The sequence below is a fragment of the Haliaeetus albicilla genome, chromosome 8, assembly GCF_947461875.1.
Source record: "Haliaeetus albicilla chromosome 8, bHalAlb1.1, whole genome shotgun sequence".
Taxonomy (NCBI): Eukaryota; Metazoa; Chordata; class Aves; order Accipitriformes; family Accipitridae; genus Haliaeetus; species Haliaeetus albicilla.
The window spans coordinates 10,364,690-10,391,272 of NC_091490.1; the positions used below are offsets into that span (position 1 = coordinate 10,364,690).

General features: G+C 40.7%; 1 protein-coding gene across 7 annotated transcripts; it reads left to right on the forward strand.

Annotated features, from left to right (window-relative positions):
- Window positions 1–1,167: 1,167 nt before the first annotated feature.
- On the forward strand, window positions 1,168–26,583 carry MKNK1 (MAPK interacting serine/threonine kinase 1). Of its 7 annotated transcripts, none has more exons than XM_069788809.1 (14): window positions 1,168–1,244; window positions 2,238–2,324; window positions 6,421–6,525; window positions 9,770–10,025; window positions 10,870–10,967; window positions 12,415–12,494; window positions 13,937–14,010; window positions 17,411–17,515; window positions 20,531–20,586; window positions 21,167–21,262; window positions 22,232–22,426; window positions 22,946–23,110; window positions 23,765–23,808; window positions 24,732–26,583. In XM_069788809.1, the coding sequence occupies exons 4-14, from the start codon at window positions 9,911–9,913 to the stop codon at window positions 24,958–24,960; spliced, it is 1,257 nt and encodes a 418-aa protein (XP_069644910.1). In that variant the 5' UTR covers window positions 1,168–1,244; window positions 2,238–2,324; window positions 6,421–6,525; window positions 9,770–9,910; the 3' UTR covers window positions 24,961–26,583. The 7 variants fall into 7 exon arrangements, with proteins under 7 accessions (XP_069644910.1, XP_069644915.1, XP_069644916.1 ...); XM_069788814.1 differs by having other exon boundaries at window positions 23,768–23,808; XM_069788815.1 differs by having other exon boundaries at window positions 9,927–10,025.

Below are 26,583 nucleotides of genomic sequence, written 5' to 3' on the forward strand. Positions count from 1 at the left end.
TTCTGGGGAGGTAAGGAGGTAGCTGCAGGAAATAAGGCTGTTGTCTAAATTATTCAAGAGAGCATGGAAAAAATGAGAAAATGCATCCTAATGTAGAAGGACTTTTAGTCCTTCCGTAGAAGTAGATTTATCCCAAAATGGGTAGAAGCAAGTGAGGCTGGGATACAGAGCCACTGCTGAGGAGAAGCAGCAAGTGAGGTGTACAGCACTGCCTTCTCAGAGTCCCTTGGACATTCGGTCCCACAGTAGGGTTTTCATGCTGTGCCTCCTTAGGTTTATCCCTAGCTCTTGGTTGTTATTACTTTTTCTTTCTGTTCTTAGTCTGGCCTGCTTGAAGGTGCATCTGGCTTACTGAATGTCCCCAAACTCCTCTGCTGTAGCCACACTGCTCTGAAGGCAAAGGCGAGGGACACTTTCCCCTTGTCACCTGAGCAACTGCCGAGGTACACCAGCGCTAAGTTGATCCTGAGGCCAAACGGAAAACCTGTGAAAAAATCACCGGCTCATGCAAAATGCTGGTGGGGAGCACAGGAAGCAGAGAAAGCAAGCAAGGAAATGAAGTTCCAAAATACCCATTATGTTGCTGGCATTACATATACAGTGTCAACTTGCAAAGTTGAGACAAATTTTCCTGGATAAAGAGACTTCCAGAAAGTTATCGTTACCGCCTCTCCTGTGCCCTAACGGTTTTGTGAGAGACAGTACTTGGTGCAGGCAGAGGCGAGTGTCTTACTGGCTTTTTAACTCACTAGGGTCTTTTCTGCGAAGGTATCATCTGAACAGCACGTGCTGAATTTTGTTCATCACTGTGGTTTTCCCATGAGCGCTTCCTGGTAACCCTGCCGAGGGATGGGGGGCACCAATACAAGATGGCGGCCACCTGGTTCTCACCCTCAGGCTACGACAGAGGGTCCCTGCAGGGCCCACCTGCCCTGAGGGGCCCTGCGCCCTCCTGCCACGAGTGGGGACACGCTCAGCTGCATACCCCTCTACTGGGAAGGAAAAGATTGCAAGCTGCAATACCCCGGCCCAGAAGACCCCCACAACATCCCCCTTCTCCCCCAGGCTGCTGTGTGGCGCTTCTCCCCGTGCGCATGCGCACAGTGGGTGGGCGCCCGCTGCCGGGCGGTGCTGCGCGCATGCGCGCCCCCCCCCCCCCGCCTTCCACACACGTAGAAGCAGGGGCGGGCGGCCCGGCGCTGCAGCGCCGCCCCCGCCCAGGGACGCTGGCGGCCGCCATGGAGGTGAGGGCGGAGGGACGACGGCGGCGGCTCTCCCTCAGGGCTGTGGGGGGGTGGCGGCGGCGAGGGGTCCTCCCCGCCTCGGTCGGCTGAGGGGAGGTGTGGGAGGCGAGCCCTGAGGGGGAGCGGTCCGTCCCCGTAGGAGCCGCTGGGCTCCCCCGGCTGCGAGCGCGGGTCTTCTCCCCGGGGCTTGGCCGGGCTCCTCCGAGACGCGGGGCGTGTGGAGGAGTAAACGCTTGAAGGGCGGGAGCGGTGGCAGCCCTGGTTTCTGGGGGTGGTGTCGGTGGCGAAGGGACGGCTGGAAGGCGGTAAAGTGCCTCCAGCCCGCCGGCCGGCAGCTTCGGGTCTGGGGGCCCTCTCCGAAGGACCCGGGAGTTTCTGTCGCTTGGAGCTTGGTTCTTCCCCGAAGGCTTAAACTGCTGTACTTCACACATAGTGCGTTTTTTAATAGAGAGTGGTAAGTCCATAAACTCCTATGGCGGCTGCTCTCTATTAAGAATATTGCTGGAGTGGAAGAGGAGCAGGCAAAGGTGAATGAACCTGTTCCTAGATTTGATCACAAGTAATCTTTTAGTTCTTGTATTTTTCATCTGTCATAAAACGATGAGACCTATGAGCCCCCGGGAACACTGAAAATCTATCTAGATTTAATCTATACTTTACCTCTGCAGTATCTGTTAGCCTGGCCAGGGTGACCTTCTGAGGCAGTTCAGAGGGAAGAGAAGCAAAGACAAGGCAGTGGTACAGTCCTGGTGATAGTTCGGCTGCTGGCTTCAACAGCACATATGATAGCCAGAAATTAGCCTATTCCCCTGACATCACTGGCACTTGTTTGTGAAGTGTCAGATTTGTTTAGATTTTTTTTTCCTTTTATGAGCTTACTGCTTATAAAAGCCTCTTTATCATGCAAGTTTATGCCCCACAATTAGCTTGGAAGGATTGGCATATATTCTGATAACTTTGAAGAACTACAGTTTGGCATTTTTTTCAAAACAGAGCTCCTCTTCATGCCTTCCAGGTGCTGGATGGAAGCAAGGCAAAACACACTTGTGGAGCTGAACCTTTTCCACTGCAGTTCTAAAGGTAATTGGTTTTGGTATTGGCAGCCTTCCAGGTAAAGTGGATTTGGGTGCCTTGGACGCTTGAAAGTTTCTTGACATTGAACATTGTCCATCATGACATTATTTCAGGGTATGAATGCTGTATCAGTACTCTCTAATGCTTTCAAAAAAGGTATTTACTGCTGCCGTGTGGAATTTCCGCTCACCTTCCAGTACCTTCCTGGTAACAAATGTTAAAACACTGGTACAAATTTTATGTGACGTCAAATGTGGAAATGCAATGGACTATTAATTTTAGAGTTGAAAGTACAGAGGAGGGGAGCAGGCAGAAAAATCAGTCTTGCTTCAAACTTTAAAAGCACATTAGATTGCCCTCTCCAAACAAGGCTGCTTGCTAATATAGGAGTATGTTGTATAGTTTTTTTCCAGTGACAAATGTCATTATCTGATCATTTGTGGGGTGTGGAGTCAGAGCAGGAAATGCTTATCTTCTATCTGCATGAAATTAAAAGTTGTCTTCTAAGAAGTTTTTCTCTTTGGTTTAGACTTGAAAACTAGTAAGGGAGCTGAGTGGGGTTAGAGGAGCTAGTTGGCAATGCAGAGACAGTCTTCCGAGAGTTGTTGATGCCATCAGACAGAGATGTTTAGTAAGTGGCCCTGGTAACTTACTTGCCTTTGTATCTCCTTTATTTAAAAGTGCTCTAGGGGTTAGAGAAGCTTTGAGCAGTTGAGTCAAAGTACTATTGCAAGGACTTTTTTCATTTAGAATGTGTGTGATGTGGAGTTTAAAATAATTTTGCAGCTCAGTTCCTGCTGCACTGTGATGGAAACTTCAATATGAATCATCTGCCAGTGGTCAGTAGCATTAAATGTCTTGTTTGGCTGTACTGCTGTATGTGGAAGGAGGGAAGGTGGTCTTTCGTGGAATAACCAGTGTGTGTGTGTCATGTTGTTCCTGACAAGGCTTACCATTCACATTTATTTGTTAGCCCCCTGAAATACACCCTATTATGTCCTTTCATCCATGTGGCTGCCTCAGAGGCAGGTTGTCGTACAACAAGAAATTAAAAAGATTACTGTGTGTTTTTAAGCCACCTTCAGTCTCATTTGTTATCCTTACTTGTTAATTCATAGCAAGGTCACCATGCTTGTCTTGTTTGCCTTTATCTTTCCAGTGGGGATGATAACAGTTCTTTTGCTGTCATTCTGAATGATAACTAATGCTTTTCAAGAAACGTATGTGTTTCTATGTAAACATAGGCAGACCTCAGCAGAAGATCTCATGTCTACAGCATGTGTGCTAAAATATGCTATTTTCTCCCAACAGGAGAGGTAAGAGAGTGCTGTGTACTCTCCTCTCCATTAAGGTTCTCCCTGCTTCCCCAGTAGTGATCATGGTGAAGTAATAAATTGGGGTGGAGGAATCTATTTGAAATAACTTTATGTGCTATCCTGCAAAGTGAGATCCACCCATTGCTGGAGGGTTTACCTCAGAAACCCCATGCTTAGTTTGCAAAGGAAGTGGCTAGCTGAGAGTACGAAAAGTTAGACTCTGCAACTTGCATACACAGAAGATAAGGTATCTCTGGTCTTCTAGAAGTGTGACAGAAGGGAATCACAGGGAGAAGTATGGAGGTAAAGAAAAAGGTTTCTGTAACCATTTCTACAGATTGAAGAATTTTAGAAGGATGGTGTCAGCTGTTACACTATGTAGGTGTTACAGTAATACCTGTGATAAGGCAAAATTGATAATTTTTCTCAGACTTGCTCTTTCATGAAATCAGATTGCTTGGGCTTCCTGTGGACTTTCAAGTGTTCATTTTAAAATGTTAGGGCTCTGTATCTTACTGGGAAGATGTTGGAATGTTTTTAAGTTCCTCTTCCTTCAGGATAATTCAGATTAATGAATTAAATTATACTAAAAGTTTTCTTGTAGGTGGGATGAGAAGGTAACTGACAGCTAAGAATGAGTTATGGCAAACTACTGTAACGCTGAATGACCTGTAAGAATACTCACTTCTTACAATTTGAAGTTAATACTCATTCTGTATTGTATTAAGTAAGAATATTAAAATAATCTGCCTCTGGATTTGACACAGGGCTGTGCTAAATAATTGGGCATCCTTCCTCTTCAAATTGTGTTTCTCTTGATCTGTAATGTTACAAGCACAATTAATCACTATGTAGTTGCTTTATAAAGGTAGCTTTGGTTATTCTGAGCTTCCCACAACTAGAAGGTTTTGGCAGAATCAGCACCTGCTGAGTGAGTCCTGTTTCATTATGAGCCACATCTACAGGAATCAAAGTGTTGCTGAGGAAGGGAGGGTCTGAGAATGATGTGAGCAGCTGAGTTGGGAGGAAAATGAGATGGAAGTCTGGTTCTGTTTTGTTTCTTTGTCCAAAACTCTGGATGTCTGAAACTTTAAAATGGCGCTTTTTTTTTTGAGTTTTGAGCACACACTTTTACATTTGAAGTCTGAGAGTCACAGGTATGTCACGCTTGTGAAATCAAGGGACTTACTCATGCCTAACTATTTTATTTAATCTGGTGGTAGCTGTTTGAACAAGTAAACAATGGCTTTGAAAAGAAGTGTAAATCGACAGAGAAGTTGGATGCTGTTCAGAAGGTGCAGACTGGTCTGCCTGTTGTTGTTCAGTTAGTCAAAATAGTATTTTTAAATCTCGGTTAGAGAAGCTTCATCAGAGGCCTCAGTATGCTTTTATTCAGTCTGAATAAAAAGCCTTTGGTTTTGCAGTATCTGTGGGACAGTAATATTTTGGTAATTGCAGCTGTTCAGGTACCACCTCAGTGGTCTGAAAATATCCTGTGCCAGCACATCGAGTTTGTTTCATCTATTGAATTCTGGGTCATGGCTATCCTCTGAATCCACAGAAGGCTTTATTTGAGGCTCCCGATTCTTTTTTTCTTCAGATGGTGTAACCTGAACATCATTGCCTTGTTTGCTGCTTGCTAGGAGTGAATTCAGTACTAGTGGTACATGTTCTCAGGAGATTTTTCAGCTGTAGAAAATGCTTTCTGATGCTCCTGCTCTGTTGGAGCCTGTTTGGCTGCCTTCAAGACCAATTTCAAGATATGCTTTAATTTGGTGCTGTTATGGTTGTAGTTGTGTTGCTCTATCTTGGCAGTGCGTTGATCTAGGTTAGGAGTATGGTAATTCTTGTCCATTAAGAGTAATTCTGTATTTTGTATCTAAACTTGTTATGGTTCTCCAATAGTATAACAAGAACAACTAATGAATACCATAAATCCCTCCACTGTTTTTGCAAGACTGTAACGAGGGGGTCTCCTCTTCAGTTGAAATGACTGGAGCACTGGAAATAACACTGTGTTTTGCATTCTGTACTTAAGAGTTATAAAGCCTTTAATGCAGGGGTGTTGTCGTGGTTTAACCCCAGCCAGCAACTAAGCACTGTGCAGCCACTCACTCACTCCCCCCCAGTCGGATGGGGGAGAAAATTGGGAAAAGAAGTAAAACTTGTGGGTTGAGATAAGAATGGTTTAATAGAACAGAAAAGAAGAAACTAATAATGATAACACTAATAGTAGTACTACTACAACAGTAGTAATAAAAGGATTGGAATGTACAAATGATGCACAGTGCAATTGCTCACCACCTGCCGATCGATGCCCAGTTAGTCCCCGAGCGGCAATCCCCCACCCCCACTCCCCCAGTTTATATGCTGGGCATGACATCGCATCATATGGAATATTCCTTGGGCCAATTTGGGTCGGCTGTCCTGGCTGTGTCCCCTCCCAACCTCTTCTGCCCATCCAGCCTTCTTGCTGGCTGGACATCAGAAGCTGAAAAAATCCTTGACTTTAGATTAAACATTACTTAGCAACAACTGAAAACATCATTGTGTTATCAACATTATTCTCATACCTAGCTCAAAAACATAGCACTATACCAGCTACTAGGAAGACAAGTAACTCTATCCCAGCTGAAACCAGGGCAGGTGTGCTCTTGCTGTGTGCTTACATGAAGTCCGGCACAACAGGGTCTTGCAATCTCTTGAGACTCTGGGCGCTACCCAAATGTATGTAATGTTTGTGTGATTTCTGAATGTAAATGTAATTGTGTTCCTTTTCGTTCCAGCTGCAGAACAACTTGTCTCAAGCAAGACCCAGTTTTGAAGCAGGGGGTAGTACCTGGACTCTGCTTATACTGCTTTCTTCCATTGAATTCAAACGCACAAAAAAGGTATCTTAATAGAAAAAGGCATCTGTACTGTGTCCTCCAAGTGCTTCCTGTACATGTGTTTTCTAAATATACTCTTCCTTCCTTTGGGAAGCAGATTAGAATGAGAGGGGAGTTAACATTGGTATAGTGGGTTTTGGCATGTTTGGAGTGTTAGGAGGCAAGATGAAAGGTGATGTAAGATCTGGATGAAGTGAAACTTGTAATTGTTCCTTTTCTTCTTCACATGGTGTTGTTTGCAAGTCTTTACAATAAGTGGTTTTGTTCATCCGTTTGAAGATAGTTGTAGAGGCCACAGCCACAAAAGAGAGAGGCTGTAACTATACCTTCCCACACAGGCTCCGAATAATGTGTATGTTAAATATTGCCTCAACGCTGAATTATAACAATGATAATAAAATACAGGACTTCAACAAAATTGCAGCTAAGACAGAAACCTGCTCTCTTTTTGCTTGCAGTATGGATTTTGCTGGGTTACATTATCCTGTGAGCAATAATCCTAACCTGACTGGAGGAGAAGGACAGATCAGAATTTGAACTGTTCCCTGTTTCTTCAGCTCTTGTCAGACTGCTAGTCAGACAGTAGTTCTTTAGAGAACAGTCTGACTGTTATGGTCGAGAGGGATGTAAGAAGTGCTCTTTATCAAAGGTTTGGCTAATCTGCTCTGAACACCAACTAGTGTTCTACTCCCAGCTCGCTGCACTCAGACAGAATAGATTATAAAGTGGGTGGACAAGTTGGTTTGGTGGAAGCAGGGGTTCAACGCTATGGGCCATGTTGTAAAATGACCTTGAAATAACAACAGTTGGATGTTCATCTTGGACCTGATGTGTCCAGGGGCCATTTCCTTCCAGAGCAGTTCATCTAGTCTCTGAGCTTTCTGTCTGGCAGGGTGAGCTTCCTCAGAGCCCACAGAGGTATTCCTGCAGTATGCAACACACCTAAGCATTGCTTGGATGGTTGAGGCACACTGTCTTTCAGTGTCATTGGAAACTCTGGTATATGGTCACAAGCACAAGCATTTCTTTGAAAGCTTGAAAAACCTCAAGCATTTGGCTGGGCTAAAGACATTTTCTTGTCATACCAGCTGTTACTTAAGTACCAGTTCATTATAACAAAGTGAATAATGAGAATGAAGCTGTGATACCTTTAGAGGAAAAGCTATGTTGACAGAAGTAAACTACACAATGATGTGAAATAGCAGACCAGAAGGGTAATAAGAATCTAATACAGCAAACACTTCATGCCTGTCTGATAGCAAATTTGGTCAGGACTGTAGGTTGAAAACATGAGCTTTTCAGTAATTTGGTTTCTGTGTACATGACTAGTGAACTTCCTGGTTTCAAGGAAGCAGTTCTCTGTAATTTAGGAATTGAGTCAGACTAAAGAGAATTGAAATAATGTAGTGAGTTATTAAACACCAGACTGTAAATATCATAACCAACTGGTAGAGTGCTGGAGATGGTTATGAAGAAATATGTCAGCTGTGCTAAGGTGCAGGATTCATCTCCTGTCTTTTTGCTAATTTTCAGTCAGTTACAAGCTCTGAAACTGTGTAATATTTGAAATGGAATAGAACCTGTCTAGGTATGACTTGTTGACTTGCAAAAGGTCAGGTCATTAAAATGACTTGTTTGACACCTTTTGGAAATCAAGCACCTCCTTCAAGCAGAGCAGCTCTATTTCTGAGCAGCTTCATATGTGTCATTTCAATCTCAATTCTGAATAACTTCTAATGCAGGCTGAATTGAAATCAGAGCGAGCTGGAACTTGCTGTCAAAGGCTGGCCTTCTCTTTATGTTAATATTCAAAACTGTATGTGTGTCAGTTTGATTTAAAAAGAAGCTGTTGCTTCAGAAGTTAGTAAAATGTATGCTTTTGTGTTTCTTACTGTATTTAAGAACTTGCATATGTCATCCATTGGGATGATTTAACACATTCTGCTTAAAACTTGAAAATGAGGATTTACTATTGTCTTAAGGCTTTGAGTGATACATTTTTAAGTGTTTCAGTAAGTTGTTAAAGAGAAAGGGCTTTCAAAACAGCACTTACCTTAAATTTTCAGACAAGGTGTGAGTTCTAAGTGACACTCATAATAGTTATTACTGACAGATATTGGCAAGAAAAATACAATGAAGCAAAGAAAAAGTATTTCATGTATTGGTAGATTGTTGTGTAATATTTTCTGCCTCCGAGTCTCTCCTATGTTTTGAGAGTACTTTACAAACAGTGAAAGGCGGAAAAACTGCTATTCACAAAGGCTGTCTGTTAAAGGAGAACTGCTAGAAAAGTTGCCGTCGTCGTTTTTAGGGCTTGCTCTTCTTTCATTACCAGTGTTCTCATAATTACGCTATTTCTAGGGATTTATTTTTTCTGTAGTACAAGATCTTTAATTGTGAATTTACTTAGAAATCCTCCTGGCTGTAAAATGTCTTAGCAGTGCTTTGCTACTGCCTTAAAGACTGTGAGCTGTGATTTTTAACTGTTAGGGCCAACTTGGCAGGATGTGACTGGTGGTGTGGAGAAGTGCGCATGTGAGTATAGTGTGGAATCATTTAACCTTTTTGGAGATAGGTTAGCTGTATGAAGCAGCCTCTGGCAGAGAAAGTGTATGGCAATGTTTTTATTTAGGCTTTCCATAAGAATACATGGGTGTGTTTTCTTTTTCTGCCATATTCTCTCGCGTCACTGAATTGTTATCTCTGACTAGGCTCTTGTAATATCTGCAGCTAGTAATGCAGAAAACAATATCTAAATGCCATAAACACTGCTTGTTTTGGAGCATAAGTTATCCACTGCTCTGGGGTTTAGAAAGGCACATCATGGTTCTGAGATGTGGGTTTTTTTCTGGCCTTTTGGCAGCGTAAACTTAACAGGTCAAAGAAGCAGTCTAGGTAACTCCTGTGGTTGCTTTGTTTCACCAGGTTGTTTGAAACTTCCCCACACCTTCCTCCTGTTTTGGAAGCTCATTTTCTTAAACTGACTTGAAAAAAATCTACTTGTAAAACAGTAGAATAGCTCAAAGAACAGTGCTTCTGTGAGGGCTGTAAATCTTGTCTTGCATCAGGGCATGCATTATGTTGTGGGTAGCTCATGGTGGTTGTTGACGAGGTTGTTCCCATGGTTTGCCTTACTGTGCTGTGAGAGGAGGATTCAGTATAGATGCATAGTTATTTTCTTCTGTTTTTACATTTGTTTATCAAACCTCCCCACAGCTGTTAATTAGCACCCAAATTGTCTTTTTAGGTTTCCTCTGATATTTGGGGGAGAGGTGGCAGCCTGTGATGAAGACAAGGAGAGAAACTTTTGGATAGCTTAAGAACATAAACACATAAGATCACTTTCATTTTCTCCTAAAGTAATTGCTTACGTGTTAAAGGCACCTTTATGTTCTGCCACACAGAGATGGTCAGCAGTCAGCCTCTCCCCATAGCAGACAGTGGGAAAAGGAAAAAGAAAAAAAGAACCAGAGCCACAGATCATGTCCCTGGGAAGTTTGAAGGTTGGTGGCAACTTCTAAGCTTTTAATTGTAATGGTCTGTATTCCCTCTGCTGTTCTCAGTTTTCTTACCTAAACAGTGCTTTTTGGCAAACTTTCTAAGTTAACATTTCTGTTTTTCTTTATCCCCTGTATTTTGGTCTTCAGTCTCTTTTTTAATCTTAGTGCTGAAATATGAGTCCTATTTATAATCTGATTTGGTGTTTTGGTGGGTTTTTTTTTTTTTTGTAAGGAACAATGTTGATATCAAAATGTTTTGATTGAATAGATGTGAGAACAAATACTGTGAAGCACTGAAGGTAAAATACAGTTCAGTGCAACAAAGCTGACCAGTATGAAACTTATTAGTGGGCAAGTAGCATTGTCAGGTACGTTGCAAATCAAGAGGTAGCAGTCTTCTAGGTTTAAACATTCAAATTTCAATTATAAAATCTACTTGCAGAGATAGTGTTTTATGGTAGCCATTTTCTGATCAAGGAGTGGAATGTTTTCTACGTGAAAAAATTGGTTCCGAGTTTTACATGAAGACAGGGAAGGTGGATGAGGTGATAGCAATTGCTGAGATATAAAATGTTTATTGTATGAACAAACTTGTAATTTTGATGCTGGAATGAAGTCTACTTTAAATTTTCCTGGTACTTGGAAGAGGGGAAGTGAAAAATGAGGCATAATTAAGGCTGGCACATCTACTTTAATACTGCATAAATCTATTTTCTGTCTTCATTACCAAGGGAATTTTTTCAGTTGCTGTCATATGAGGGATGCTCATCAGATAAATAGCTTGTCTTGATGTTGTTCACTGAAATGCTTTGGCTAATGTGTCCTTTCTGCTGGATTTCTTTGGCAGACTTGTACAAGCTGACTGCTGAGCTTCTTGGTGAGGGAGCATATGCCAAAGTTCAGGGTGCTGTCAGCCTCCAAACTGGGAAAGAATATGCAGTAAAAGTAAGTGTAGAATAAAAGTGGCATCACTTCTGTCTGTAACATGTCTTCTCCCTCCTAGTATCTCAGTGAAAACCTGTAATAGAGTGGGTAATAGCAAAACCTTTTAGAAAATTTTTGATGCTTGAAATGAGCCTGCTTTATAACTATTGAGATATCTGTCATCTTAAGTATTGTGCCTCCGGAGTGAGCTGGTGTTATCAGCTGCAGACAGAATTCACAAATAGTAAATGACTGTGTGATGGTTAGATCTCAGAGCAAGATCTCTCTTTCCTCTCATGTCCTGATTTGATTTCAGTCCTACCAGTTTTTAGCTCTTCTTATGAAAGAGACTGAGTCATTATCTAGCACGGCCTACCAAATAATGCAAGCTTTTGAGAATGCTGCTCCAAGTTCGGAGAGAATCAGTTACTGCCCTTAGTTCATGTAAAGCTGTGTCTTATTTTTTGATGGTCATGAATCTTCTGTAATATCATAATATTAAGTGTTAGGGCACGTTTACAGATCTGTGGTTATCCCGAGTCCCCCATTTAATTACAGACACAAATAATAGCAATAAGAAAGCTTTATGCCCGATTCTTTTGGAGAAACCATAGGCAGAAAATTTTAAATCCCTTTAAAAGTCTAGTCCTATAGATTCTGTAATTTTGTGTGTACTTTGTAGAATTGTTGAAAGTCTGGAATAAAAAAACCACTACATAAAGAATTAGATGTGATTCGATACCAAGTGTCATGTAATACTGGTGAATGGTTGGCCGTTCTGTACCAGAGAACTCTGGCTGTAAAAATGAGAAACCGATACTGGATACAGATGTTGGTAGTATTTGGGGTAATGGCATGAGCTTTCAGTTCACGTAGCAATCGTTCAGTCTCAGCCTCTGTGGAAAGCCCCTGTCCTTGTCTTTCAGCCTGAGGAGTGTGTGAAGGAAGGTGACTTCTGATGGCAGTACAGAAGGGCTCTGAGATTGAATGTATGTTTTCTTTAATACATTAGGTCCTATTATTGGGTCTCCATGAAGTTTGCACTATGAACCAAACTCTTTTTGTGGTGAATTTAGTACTTTTTACTTCTTTTTGACTGTTTGGTGTCTGATGTGACTTAAATCTATTTTTGTTAGAACTCAAAAGGATATCCTTTTCTGCATATTGCAGAATTAGAATGATGCAAGAAAAAGCTTGTGGTATCAGGTCAGTGACTGTGTAACATGTGGATTTAGTTGCTTTCTTATCTTCCTGTACTTATTTTTCTTGTCCTTTGAATGCCTTCCAGAGCTCTGCTGGCACTGTAAATGAATGCTGGATGATAAATTAAACTAACAAAGAAAGGTGGAGTGTTTCTGTCTGGTGGGCATGCCTGAGATTCAAACTTTAGATCAGTTACTTAATTCCAGAGCGACGTGCACAATTCCTGCAGTAATTTTTCAAATATGAGCTCTAACTCTTTCCACAGATCATTGAAAAAAATGCTGGGCATAGTCGGAGTCGGGTTTTTCGTGAAATAGAAACACTGTACCAGTGTCAGGGTAACAAGTAAGTATAGAGTCTTGTGTTTGTTTTATTTATTTAAAGTATCTTGAATATTTTTCAAATTTTTAAGCCTCTTATGTGTGAGTAAGTTAGGAGCTTTGCAGTAGTCTCCTTAAAACCAGTGGAAATTTAGACTTGAATTCTTATTCAAAATAAGAATTTTCCCTTCTCTTACCTGTGAAGTTTAGAGAAATATTTACAAATTAAAAGTCACACAACTCAATTAGCAACTGTCTCACTGTAGCCTGAATGTGCTTCAGTGATGCATGGCTTTTGTCTGAATGGGTAATGAACTTTTTGACACTCTCCCTTGTGATTTCACCATCAGCAAAAGCTGACCTGATACCAGCTGCTGCTGAAAGCAACAGACTTGCCATTCCTTTCCTTAATGTGTGGTTTGTCCTCCTCTTTGTGTCAGCCGTCCTGCTTTTGCACTGGAACCCTTAGATCAGCCAAAAGCTAATTTAGTTTTCATTTGGATGTGTGCTGACTTCACATAGCCACAGGATGAAGCAACTTTAAAGCTGCTACTTGTGTCTGAAAAGGAGGGAGAGGCTACACAGCCAGTGGCAGCATGCTCTGTGATGAGTTTAAGCCAATTCTGAAACTAGTTCTTTAGATGTGTGTTAATCTAGAATGTATACAACAGCTGTTATCTATACTGCAGTTGTGCAGCTTATGTTGAGCCTTTTTTTACAAATTTTTAGTACAACACTTCAAGATAATTTAAAACCAAACTTGTTTACCAAACTCATGGCCTTAAGTTGTGCTGTAGAGAAGCAGGTTACGTTTTTCTTCTGTGTGTGGTTAAAAGCATATGGTCATCCAGTAGATAACTGATGAAAAACTCAAGCTGTCGTCACCACATGCAGAATTTGGATTTTGTGTGTACTGCAAGTATAGAAGAATCTGACTTACACGTTTGACATTCTCAAGGCAACATGGGGCGTTTGTGCTGCAAAGACTGTACACTAGCTAAACAGGAGTTAGTCTAAAAATGGTAACTAAGGCGCTGGATTTAATGTCATGGTGACAGGTGCCTGTCTCCTTCAAGCACTGTGTGTTCTGCCTTGTGATTTCCAGAGAGAAAGAATGCAGATTTAGGTTTTTTTTGTTGTTGTTCTTGCCTTCAGCACAAATGCAGTGTTCTAAATTATTACATACAACCTGTTACCAGTTATCTTCCTGTCAGTTGAGCAGTGGCGGAACTCTTTCACGATCCTGTCTGATTTTGGTGTTTGGCCTGTTTCTTCTGCTTAAATTTCAGTGTGAGTTGGAAATGTAGTTCTAATGCCATAGGCAACCAAAGCAACTTGTTTAATTAGAACTTTTATTTTTGGTTACTTCTGGCACTTCCTAATTATCCATGCTGAAACTCTTCATTGCTCTGTTTACACTCTATGCCTGTTTCTTCTATTTCCTCTCTCTCTTTTTTTTTTTTTAAGGAACATTTTGGAGTTGATAGAATTTTTTGAAGACGACACAAGATACTACCTTGTCTTTGAGAAGCTGCGAGGAGGTACTGTGCAGTAACTGTGCCTTTGTTCATTGAATTGCCTTGGTCCTGTTTGTCTCAGTGTTTTAAAGTAGAAAATGAAGACCTTACTTTAAATGCTTGAGAATTTTAAGACAAAGAAGTAGTAGAGGAACTAATATACAAAGCTTGAAGTATGGTTATTCTTGAATATTGGTGAGTCTGGTCATGCATTTGGAATCCCTTTCTGTAGTTAAGTGATGGAAATGTCAGCTCTGTTAAAGTAAGAGCTTCAGAATATAGTTACTAGGTCACAGTACCTTCAGGCAAGGGGAGACACACAGTATGTCAGATATTATGCACGATCTTAGTACAGCATCTATATACTCTGGTAGCATTTTCCCTTGATATAGGATTGACTTAGTTTCCTGAAACTCATGGAGTACTGTTGCAAAAAACCATCTCGCTTCTGCCTCAGGTTGCTGTAATTGTGGAGCAGTCTGCTTTTGGCTGTTTGAGGGCCAATCAAGTGAGCATGTGTGGTCACTGGTCTCTAGCATTTAACACTCACCTGGGGAGTGAGAAGGCTACATCAAGTGCTTTGTGGACTTTCTCACATTTTTCTGCATTGAGCATAATTACAGTATCCATTAATTGCATGACTGTGCAAAACCATGAGTTAAAAGTATGGCCCACCCTTCAAAGAAAAACTGAGTTTGTGAAGGAGTATACTTCTGTCCATAGAACATCATCTATTGTCACTGGTCAAGAAGGTTTTCAGTAGCAAACCATATGGGCAAGAAAAGCAAATTCTTTCAGTATAGATGCAGAAGTTTTTAAAAAAAGAGAAGGACATGTTTTTTTTTTCTTGAGTAAAAGCTTTTGTTGACCTTCCCTTAAAATTACTGCATCATTTCATTGTGGTTTCCTCTAACACTGTTCCTCTTAATGCACAGACTTTTCTGACAAATTAGCTCAAATAGGGCTCAACTGGGATGAATCTGCATTTGTCTATTTTCCCATCTTCACATTCTTCCATTAGTTAACCCTTTCCTTTGACTGTGGGACTATGGTTGTCAGTGTACCTGCACAGCTGCTGAGAGGATAATAAAGCTACATCATCTTCCCTCTCTTAGTGTTTTTACAGTGGTCAACTAGGGCTGAGACTGGTTTTCTCTTTGAAAAATTTCAGCATTTGTAGTGTTAGGTATGTGGGTTTGAAGGAAGAAATAATGGGAATTAGCATCAGACCAGCTTCTGATGCACTACAGATTCTGGTGTAAGCAGCATGGGTGGCAAGAACGAGAACATTAATCTTCAATGCAAGGTTTACTTCAGTAACTGTAGTCTCAGATACTGATGTTACCTACAATGTTGGGGCATAACTTGGGCTTTCCATTTACAGCTTTGCCTTTGTGTAGCTGTGGTAACTGAAGGAGCTGTGCTCCCATTTTAGCTGGGTTCAGTTCACCATGATATGCAGAAGCCATTTAACATCCTTGCCTGACAACATTTTATAACTGAAAACGTTAAAATCCATCTTATTATTATACTGAACTTGCATGATTTAGGAGTCCTTTCCACTTTCTTTTTTTCTCTCTGAAATGCATTTTGGGAGGTGCTATATGATGCTTTCTCTCTGTTGAATACTAAAGAGGTGGTAACAACTGGCAGGAGTGCCCTGCTATTCTTTCTGTTTGTGGGATTCCTCTACATGGGCTGAATATAAAGTCTGTAGAGTATGTTTTCATTGATATTGATATAATTCTTATCTGAGAGAGTTTGGAACATCAGCTCTATTCAGAAGGGTAATCTGAAATAAACCTGCTGGGTGAAATGAGCACTTCAGGTGGCTTAGTATTGTTTCCTGCAAAATCTGGGGTCTTTTCCACAGGGATAGAAACATTCAAGAACTGATATTACTTTCAAAAGATGTAAAGAACAACTATACCAGGAAAACCCTTTGAACTCAGTGCCCTTAAGAAATCTGTAGCAAACTAGAAAGTGTTTTTGGCAAGGAAAACCTGTGTTTGAAATCTGATAGCCTGGTCCAAAGTGGCTTTCCTCCACCCATCTGACACAGCATATCTGTGCATATCTGAAGAGTCTTTTGTCATATCAAAGCATATCCAAAGAGTCTTTTGTCCATCTTTCTTCTTTTTGACTGTCTTTCTGGTTTCCTCTCTGAATCCTTGCTGTGGAGGAGTGGCAGCAGCTTTGATGGTATAAGAATAGGAATTACCACAATAGAGAATGGGAGGTTTCCTTCCACACCTAGAACTGAAGAATAAAAATTAAATCACCCGAGATTTAAAATGTTTACTGTATTGGAGGCTAATAACAAATGGCAGTTACTTCTTGAATTTCTCTGCCTGATTGCTTTTATAAACATACCTCTCTGAGTAAGAAAATGAAAGACAGTAGTAAGGCTATTTAGTGGGCTTGGATCTCTGTGGACTACATTAATTGTTTTTTTAAGACATTTTTAATCTTCTGAGAAGATTGATGGAATTCACTTAAAGAAGATAAGGAATCAAGCCTCCCTTTATCCTTTGTTAAAGGGATACCGGTGGAGCTTTGCATGCAAGATACCAGTCCTTCAGTATGTTCATATTTGAGAGGTCTTTTGTCAGATTTCCCTGGGCAAATTTTGCCTTAAGTCAGTGTATGAGCCTTACCTTGATGTCAGTGGGAATTTTAATGTGTATTTAAAAGTAGAATGTCTTTTTATTTTGATGGTGTTGAGACAAAAAAACGTGTATACTTGACTTTCAGTGCAGAGTCTCAATTGCCATGTTACACAAAATGAGGAGTGTTAGTTCGAGCATGGCCACCTGTGACCTGGGGGAGGGTGGGTTTTGCTGAAGTGCTATGTACATCCTTAGATGATGTTTGAGTTCTACTAGTGCTATTAGTAAGTTTCTACTGTTCACAGCGTGTGGAAAACAGACCAGTCAGTGCTGGGGCAGTAAAAAGTGATTGCCCCTCATGCTGTGCTTAAACTAGAGGGCTGCAGTGTTTGAAAAATTATGTTCTAGCATGCTTAAGTATTGAAGCTGCTCAGTTGTACCTTTTTCTGCTTAGTCATTCCCCTGTTTGGTCCCTGGAAGTTGCCTGCTGTGAAAGGCTGTTACAAAATACAAGAAATGAGATTATGGATTCATGATACTTGGTACTAGCTCATCATTATTTTCTGAGGCTCTTTTCATAAAAAAACATGGGACTGTGATACTTCAGTTTCTGCCATGTAAACATACTAGGACAGAATATTAGTTGCAAATAACTCTCCTAAATTACTTCTGGCCCTGTTCACACTGAGATCGGTTCTTCCTTTATGGCAGACTAGTAGTGGCTATTGCCTTTTTATCCTTGTATTGACAAAGCCTTTTCTCAGCCCAGGCAGCATTCATACTAAGGTTTTCCCTTTCACCTGTTACTCTGACAGGTTCAATTCTGGCCCATATACAAAAGCGGAAGCACTTCAATGAACGAGAAGCTAGCAAAGTGGTGAGAGATATTGCCTCTGCTCTGGATTTTCTTCATACAAAAGGTAAGAGAAGGCTGTCTCCATCTTTACTAGTTGATATTGTACACTTAGGTTATGGAGCACATTTTATCTGTAAGTAGTCAGCCTTTGCTAGCATTTCTATTTACAGCAATGCCAGATGACTTGTGCTGTTTTCCTCTATAATATTATTTTCATAATGTGGTAGTTTAAGTAATCAGCTGTGTTAAGATGGTATAGACTTTTGACGAAAAGTTAAATCAGCATCCAGGGAGAATTAACATTAGGGTTGAATCTGTTTGCTTGTTCTTGTTACCTGAGCACCATGTAAAGGTTACTCAAAAGGGACCTAATACTCTTTTTAATTTCCTCCTCTTTCAGGTCTACAGAGATGCTTTTCTGTATTTATCCAGAATTTCTGCTGGTTACAGGGCCTCTTTGTTGTAGCTTTTGGTCTCTACATTTAGACCCCCACTGTTGGGTTGAGAGACCTACAAGTGAACCATAGTCGTTGTTTGAAGGTGCATTAATTTAATTTGGAATTTGCTCAGATTTAAAATCAGTTCTGTTTGTAGAGAGTTCTTTTATGTTAAAATGTTTTCTTGCTGCTTTTTCTAGTTGGGAGTACTTCTGTTTCATTTCAAAATATCTGTGTGCATTATGGTCATCCCAGAGCGTACATGCGTGTTGAATGTGATAGATACCTTTAAAATCTTTCCTATGTCATCATTATCTGGTCTTGCATAGATAAAGCAACTTCAGTTAATGTTACAGTGACTACCTCTGAATAGAATGGCATGTAATTGGAGGCTATGTTTATTGGTTATTTATTTTGATAAATTTTTCTCTCCACTTATTTTGCCATCCTGATTAGCCAGGTAGATCTCAGCAGATCTACATTTGCTGTCTAAGTTGTTTAGTACTGGCCTCAGTTCAATAAATGTTTAATTGTAGGTTTTACTTCTAAGTCACAGTACTGCTTATATGCTTGAGTTGGAATTACAGCATTGGTACCTCGATAGGTTGAACCCATTAAAAAGAAAAGCGTAGTAATGCATAGGGAATAAAGAAAGTGGTAAACCTGAGGAATATGGATCTTGTCACATGTTGTGACTATGTTATAAGAAGTTAATTTGAATGTGGAAACACACTTAGTTTTGATTAAGATTTTTGGTAATCTTCATAGCCTGTCTATGTGATAACTCAACTTTAAACCTGCAGAGAATGTACTCTTTGAATAGCTGTGTTTAGAAGATTTTGACTTTGGGATACGGGGCGAATAAGGAACAGGAAACTTGGGCTGAACATGCGGAGAAATACTTCCTTGATATGTTAGGGCTATAGTAGGTTGCTTAACAGCTGAAAGTCTAGGAACACTGTTCAGGAAGTTTAATATTGACTCAGCTAATGTATTTCTGTAGTTCTCTTTCAGCTTTTAGTTTTAATTCCCCTTTCCCCAAACAAGAGGGGAGTGATTCATTAAAATGGCCTTAGAACGTGGGGACATGGCTTGCACAATCAGCTGCAACAACATCCCCTTTCATTTTATTGTCCTCTTTATGGTTCTTTCGTGTGACATTAAAATAATTAGTAAGTAGCATACAGAACACTAAAGTAAACAGGAAATTAAAGCATTTTTATTGCACAGCTTACTGGTGAAGTGCTATAGCTAGATGCTTTAAAAAAAAATAAATTGAATCGGGACAACTAATTCTTTTGCTAGGAGTAGTTTAGAACTCAGCTGGATGATAATACTGCCTTACGCCCACTTGGGATATGTGTGCTTTATTGGTAATAATCCACTGGAGGAGTGTTTAAAGGCAGTTGTTTCCTCAGCGCTGTGTGCAACTGGAAAATAAAATGTTATATAATCAGACATTTTAATTCAAACAATAATAGAAAAAAGTGCTGTTGGGTTTCACATTGCAAGTCAAGCCAACTGTTGGGAGTTTTGTCAGCCTTGCTGTAAATGTCAGCACGGGCCATCTTGACGGATTCATTATGCCATCTTCCATGCATAAGCAACGTGAACTGCATGATTGTGAAAGTTCTGATTCCTTGAGATCGATGCTATGCTATGCTGTTAATGTTGTATTTTCAGTCATGTCTTGTGGTGTGTGCTGAAGAAAAGTCATTAGAAGCTCCCTTACCTAGAATTTGGTGGGATATTTTTCTTTCTTGTACTCTGAAGTGGTATCAAGTGTGTTTGGAGTGTAATTTTTTTTTAAGCAAGGCTAGAGTGCAGTTAAATTACAGCTAAGTTGCTCATTTGATTTGATTTTTTGCTTCTCATTTTTTGCCTTCCCATTAAGTTTGATCATATTAAATGGTGAAATTCCAGAAATTGTGTGTTTAGGCATTTGAAGAACTGCTTTGACAACACAGAACCACCCTTGCATGTGAATTGCACAGATAGATAACTTTATGCTTCCCTGTTGGATTTGCCTATTCCGATAGCAGTTGAATGAATGAAGAAGCCCTTTGGTTGTTCTCCTTTAGCTTTTCTTCTGCATCTCCAACCAAACTCTTTAATTTTTCTTTTGCCTTAGCAATGAGTACGTACCTCACCATTAAAAGGATGGTATTTTCATCTGGGAACTCAGGGGTTTTTTTGGGCAGAGTGTCTCAGGTATTGTCTGTGCTGGTAGGAGTTCAGTGAACCACCAGTTGATCCATCTGGAAAGAAGGACCTTACTGTAGAAGGCACAAAAATCTTTTGAGTAAACTGTGTACACAAGTAAACTTTCCTACAGGTCAGTCATCTTAATAAGCTGGTTTTAATTAACATAATTAATTTGGGCTAAGCCAAAAAGTTCCAGTGTTAGCAGGTTCTTATTTGCTTGACTGACTCTCATGTACATAAAAGGATGATAAAGGTATAGCAGGATGCAACAGTGACTTTTAACAAATACACTTTGCAGTTATTTGCAGTATCATTAAGAGGGGATTGTGTAGCAAACTCAGGCCTAGAATATTTCCTAGGCCACCTTCTAATAGAGAAGTAATGAGAAATAAAACAGGAGAGTGTATTCCCTAATGAACATTTGTACTCTTGTTTAGGTATTGCTCACAGGGACCTGAAGCCTGAAAACATCCTGTGCGAATCCCCAGAAAAGGTGCTACTCTGGTCTCTTAACCTGAAGTGTATTTTTTTAACTCTGTTTCCAAAAACAATCCTCATGTTATGTTTCTTCTCTTCTTGAAACTTTTGAACCCACTAGTGAACTTCAACTAAATTTAACAGAACTGAAGCCTGAAAGAGACTAAATTCTTCTTTGAGCTGTAAAAATGTAAGCATCTGGCTAAGAGATAAAAAGCCAACTGTTCTTACAGAGGGCATAGCAATTACAATGTAGCACCTCATCTGTTCTGAGGCAGTACCCAGGTGGACAAGCAACATTTACAGGCCAGCTGGTCACGATAGGTATAGTTCCCAAACTGCCCTGATGTGTACTGGCTCTTGCCTAGCCAAATAAAAAATATTGTAATAGGGTCAGATGCTGGCAGCATGGGAGCAACTGGGGCAGAGGAAGCAAATGCAAGGAGTGGAATATAGCTGTAAGTGACTGGGTTTCACTAGTCCTGCTGCTAGTACAACTTGTTCTGTCCTGGGCTTTTCCATGTGGTGCTGTATTCATACTTATTGCATTAATCCCAGTCTTCTGGACCTCTTAACTGTTTTGTCCTTGGTTTTAGGTATCACCAGTAAAAATATGTGACTTTGATCTTGGTAGTGGGGTGAAGCTGAACAGTGCGTGTACTCCAATAACTACTCCTGAATTAACAACACCAGTAAGAGACCTACTGTGGCTTTCTGCTTTTTCTCTTCTACTATAAAACAATTTTTCTTACCTCCAGAGGAGAGTTTCCAAAGGGCTTACTGCAACTACACCCAGTGGTGGATAGTTCATTTAAAGTGGGTGTATACGTGATAGATACTGTCTTGGTTTCCCAGTCATAGAACATATATACACAAGCACAGAAGCTCACCATGTTAATTCTCCTGTTGGCCAGAAAGTAACACATTGATCCTGTTCATCTCTTACTCCATCAAATGAGGAAGCTTTTTGTGGAGGTTTTTTGTGTGCTTATGGACTTAGTTTGAACCTTAGTTTTGTGTTCATTTCCCGATGTTTGGGTTCTGTAGCTAAGACCCATAAGCTAAGGGGAATGCAAGTTCTGTAATCAGTGTGTGGCTTTATAATACACGTTAGTTTGAAAAACCACAGTGCTATGCTTTTGGCATTACTGTGAAAGAAAAATCTGACAGTTTTACGGAAGTCTGTTACAGAAATCACCTCCCATGATATACTTGCTCACTTTCTAAAAGGCTAGTAACTAATGGATAAGATCTAACAACTGGAAATATGTAAATTAATATTTTGTGCCTGTATAAAGGATCATAGATTCGTATGGAACAGTTTATGATTCTGCTAAAGAACAGTATGAACTCTTCTGCTTTCTGTTAGGTCTCTGTAGTCCTTAAACCTGAAATGTGTTAATTTTATCTTGTGCAGTATGCTCACAAAATGTTTCAAAGCTCTTGGCAATTCCATTTAACCTTTGAGGGATGCAGCAGTTGTGATTTGGCTTAACAAAATGAGACCTGCAGTGAAAGCAAGTAGTAAACTTCAGTAGTCCCTGATGACTGATTCTGCTTTTAGACCAAGCTGCCTACTATAAAGAGAGGAGAATGATAAATCTGAGTCTTGTTTTGATTTGACCCTCCCTTTGAAAACTTGCTTGAATTCGGTTTCCTAGTGTGGGTCTGCAGAGTACATGGCACCCGAAGTGGTCGAAGTCTTCATGGAGGAGGCCACGTTCTACGATAAGCGGTGTGATCTTTGGAGCCTGGGAGTGATCCTGTACATCATGCTCAGTGGTTACCCCCCTTTTGTGGGCAACTGTGGCACAGACTGTGGCTGGGACAGAGGAGAGGTCTGCAGAGTTTGCCAGGTGAATGTGCATGTGTGGGAGAATGGGCATATGTGGGATAGTGTAGTTTGCCCCGTGAACTTAGAGTGTAAGACTTGTCATAATGCCAGCAGTGAAGAGCTGTGTCTGTAACCCAACCAGTTATGTCCTCTTCCCTATCCCACAATCCTTCTCTATTCTGTAATTCTTGATCTGGTTTATGGTAGTCACCACAATTCCTCAGATAAGTTGAGCCCCAGAGAGTCTCCATGCACAGTCTGAATTTATTCTTTGTAAAAACTGAGTATATTGGCTGCACTGTTACAGGGAGGATGGGGGGGAAGGTGTTTTGAGCAGACAGTGTATCATGTCTGTCTTAGGATGTGCTGAATCACTCTCTGGAGCTGCCTGTCACTCTCTATTACTCCATAAGGAGACTGGATGGTTTCAGTTGTCACCCACCACACAAGGTGGATAAAACTGAGTGAGAAGAATCCCACCTGAGAAGTCTTCCGTTGCATTCTAGTTGCTATTTAAATTAAAGACACTTTCCTTTACTAGAACAAGCTTTTTGAGAGCATTCAGGAAGGCAAGTATGAATTTCCTGACAAGGACTGGTCGCATATATCCTCTGAGGCCAAAGATCTCATCTCAAAGTTGCTCGTTTGTGACGCCAAAGAACGACTTAGTGCTGCTCAAGTTTTGCAACATTCATGGGTTCAAGGAGTATGTATACCCCTTTTTTTTTTTTAAGGGTTATTCTTCTTTAAAAGTGACGAACAAGCTGTTCCCTGTTTCCGAACTTTTAATAGCATCATTACATGTTTTACTGCTCTTATCTTGATTAATTAAATGGTACACAGTGGCTTTATTCTTTCTGGAGCTCTGTGTGTTAAATATTTGGATGAGTCTGTCAAGCTTTAAGTGTTTGGTTGGTTTTTTACTTGTTTGTTTGGTTTTTAATTATTGCTTTATGCATTTTAAATGGCTTTCTTGTGAATACCAAGCACTGCAGTACATGAATCATGTTACTCTTTAATACAGTAAGGCAGAATGCTGGTAGATAGGGGTTTTAAAAGAACAGCAGTGTCCTCTTTTGCTTTAGTTCCCAGTTCAGGAAAGAAGGGATAGACCTTCTGGAGAGCTTCCAAAGCTTTAGCCTTATACCTGCAAACTGTGGTATCTTCTTGTGAGGGGAGACAGATTATGAAATGTGATTTGTAAACCAACAGTAATTTGGAAACCCACAATGAATTAGTTTATATGCAATATCTGTTAGTTGTAAAGATTTGGAGGAATCGCCTGTTTTTTATCGCTCTTGGGAAAGCTTGGTTCCCAGCTGCTAATACGTAACTAACTTTTCTTAACTGCTTCTTCTAGCAGGCTCCTGAAAGGGGATTACCTACCCCTCAAGTTCTTCAAAGGTAATATTTTTTTTTTAAATGTCTGTAAACTTGGCCAAGAATCATTACTGAAAGAATAGGGAGAGATAGGAGGTGACAAACTGGGGGGTAAGATCCCTGGTGGAGAGTGGAACTTCATAAATGTGCAGCACTAATTTCGTTAAGAACATCAGAAATATTAAAGCTCTGATTTTTCTTTATGATCTAATCTTTCTTGTTTGTGGGAAAGGCATTGGAGAGGATTCCTGTGGTGCAGTGCTAATCTTAGACAGGAAATAATGGTTTTGGCAGTTCGCTGCCCAGGAGGGGAAAAAAGGCATAAAGGCATGCATTACCCAAAGACACCACTTTCTGATGGGTGAATAATCATCATATACACGTGGATCTGACTTCCACTGTAGTTGGAGGTAATCACAGTATCAATTTAACTGTGAGCCGGGCAAGCCTCATTTTAAGTGATTTGATGGCAGATCTGTATGCCAGAGAGCCCGAGTCACATATCTCTGTTTCTATTTCCGTGTCTGCCACTGGCAATTCCAGGTGGTTCTTCCCATCAGAAATGTGTTTCCTTAAGCCAGATGTGCAATTATAGTGGGATTGCAGTTCTCTGAAGACAACAGTATTGCCCCATATGCCCATCCTTTTATAACATGTAGAAATTAAGCATGGCATATCAGGTGACTTCCCGGGTTTACATCAGAAGTACTTGGCAGAATGAGGACTAGAACTGCGGCTCTTTCCAAAATCCCAGAGTGTTTTTGTTATGTATTGCTGGTCCTTGCAATGAGAAGAGATGCAAATATTAACTGGTCATTTTGCATGCTGTGTTGATGTTTTGATAGGAGAAATAAAACTTCGTGGAAAAAGATACTCTGCCATGAGGGTAACCACGTGAAGTGACTCTTTGTACATGTTGTAACTGCTTTCTCCTTTTCCCTTGAAAGGAACAGTAGCACAAAAGACCTGACGCTTTTTGCTGCTGAGGCTATAGCCCTTAACCGCCAGTTGTCTCAGCATGAGAATGAACTCAGCACAGAGCAGGAGAACGTTGCCCATGCTGTGTGCTCCATGAAGCTTTCTCCACCGTCCAAGTCCCGCCTCGCCAAGCGCAGAGCAATGACGCACGCCACCAAAACCAGTGACTTTCAGCCAGTTCCTCATAAAGCCTTTTAAACTTCTTTCCTGCTATGGATTGGCAAGATCAGCCTGTGTTCTTATTTGGATTTTCAGCACTGATAAAAGCTTCTCTGCTTCTGACACTTTGATTAGAAGCTTGCTCTTGTGATGTGACTTGTAACTTTAAGGGGACAGCTTTTTATGGGAATGTTTTTTGCCTGTCAGGTTTGGTGCATTAGGATAATTTAACTGATCCTCTTAAACTGGAGAAGATGGGTTTGCTGCTGTATTATTTGAGGTGATAAATCACTAAGCTTTCCTTATTTTCTTCTTAGAAGAGTATGCTTTAAAATGCAAACTTGAAAGCATCAGAAAAAACCAACTTTCTTGGTTTGCCCAGCAGAGCATCAAGCCTCTCTCTGCCTATGGCTGCTCTCCTTGATGGTACATCTTGCGAGGTGCTGCTGCTAGTGTCAGCAGCAGGGACTGTTTTCAACCAACAGTGCCCTTGTCTCTTTCTGTAGACTCAGGAAATGAAGGTGATGACTGGGTGGATCTGTCTCTGTTGTCTTCGCTGGGCTTAGACTGTGAGGATGGTACTGTAAAGGTGCAAGGATCACTCAGGCTTGTAGGGATGAAGAGGACCGGGTTGCTTTTTTAATCCTGTTGATAGTTTGTGTGTCAGTATGTAGGATGAAAGCTGGGGGTGTGTTATTTCTTATCTGACACCTTTTTGTTCTTAACTAAAATGTACTCCGTATAATCTCGCTTTTTATTAGTGGTTTTTTTGTGTGTCCAGTATGTCCCCTTCTCTGGCAGTTACAGTCTTAAGTCTGATAGCCACAGTATAACAGACTGTTTATGTAACAGTTTCTGTTTAGTATCCAGATTTTTTTTATATATTAATGCTATCCTCAGTTATACCTTCCTTTCTGTAAACTTGTATTTCTCCAAGTGCTTTTGTGTGTGTTACCTGGAGTTCTTAATGTGAATGGACAGACTTCAGTGAATTTTGGTGTCTGAATAATTTAGGATTATCAAATGCAGAGGTACATCTATACAAAAATGGTGCTGCAGCTGTTGCATTCTGCCACCTGCAGTGATCTCAGGCTGGGTGTCTAGATTTTAGCTCCCAGTTTTAGTACTGTGATGCACCAGAGGTCAGGAGTAATTTGGAAGGGTACTGGCTGAAAAGCTGAAGATTTTGGGTGACCAAGGTGAGGTGTCCATGGAGAAGGACATGGACGTTGAGCACTTTCTGAAACATAAGCTGTGAAAACTGGGCTGCTAAGATGCCCAACATGATGCACCTTAAACTTGCTGGCCACTTCTGAAACCCTTTGCCAGGGCATTGCGTGCAGGGTGGAGAGGGGGAGGCGGAGGCGGCCCCCAAGTGCCAGCACAAAACCATCCTGAGCAGAATGAGAAGGAATAAAGTAGCAAATCCAACATGCCCTTGGAAATTGAAAGGTCAAAGCTGAGTGTCTTTGCATGGCCTATTCAGAGCGGTTTTACATTATCTTTTAGCAGTGTGCATACAGCTATTTTTATACAACATGCTGTATTTTGTGACTAATATTAAAGTTGTTATTTAAAAGATTTTATACATTGTGCCAGTGGATGGATTATGAAATGTCTTTTGCTTTGTTTTTATTAAAATGCTTTAAGTTATGGATTTAA

Bases quoted from the DNA above. Each gene is read 5' to 3' on its own strand.
- MKNK1 (XM_069788809.1), top strand. From the start codon at position 9,911: ATGTTCTGCCACACAGAGATGGTCAGCAGTCAGCCTCTCCCCATAGCA. The intron at 21,263-22,231 runs GTAAGAGACCTA...TCGGTTTCCTAG, and splicing joins CTCCTGAATTAACAACACCA to TGTGGGTCTGCAGAGTACAT. The intron at 23,809-24,731 runs GTAATATTTTTT...TTCCCTTGAAAG, and splicing joins ACCCCTCAAGTTCTTCAAAG to GAACAGTAGCACAAAAGACC.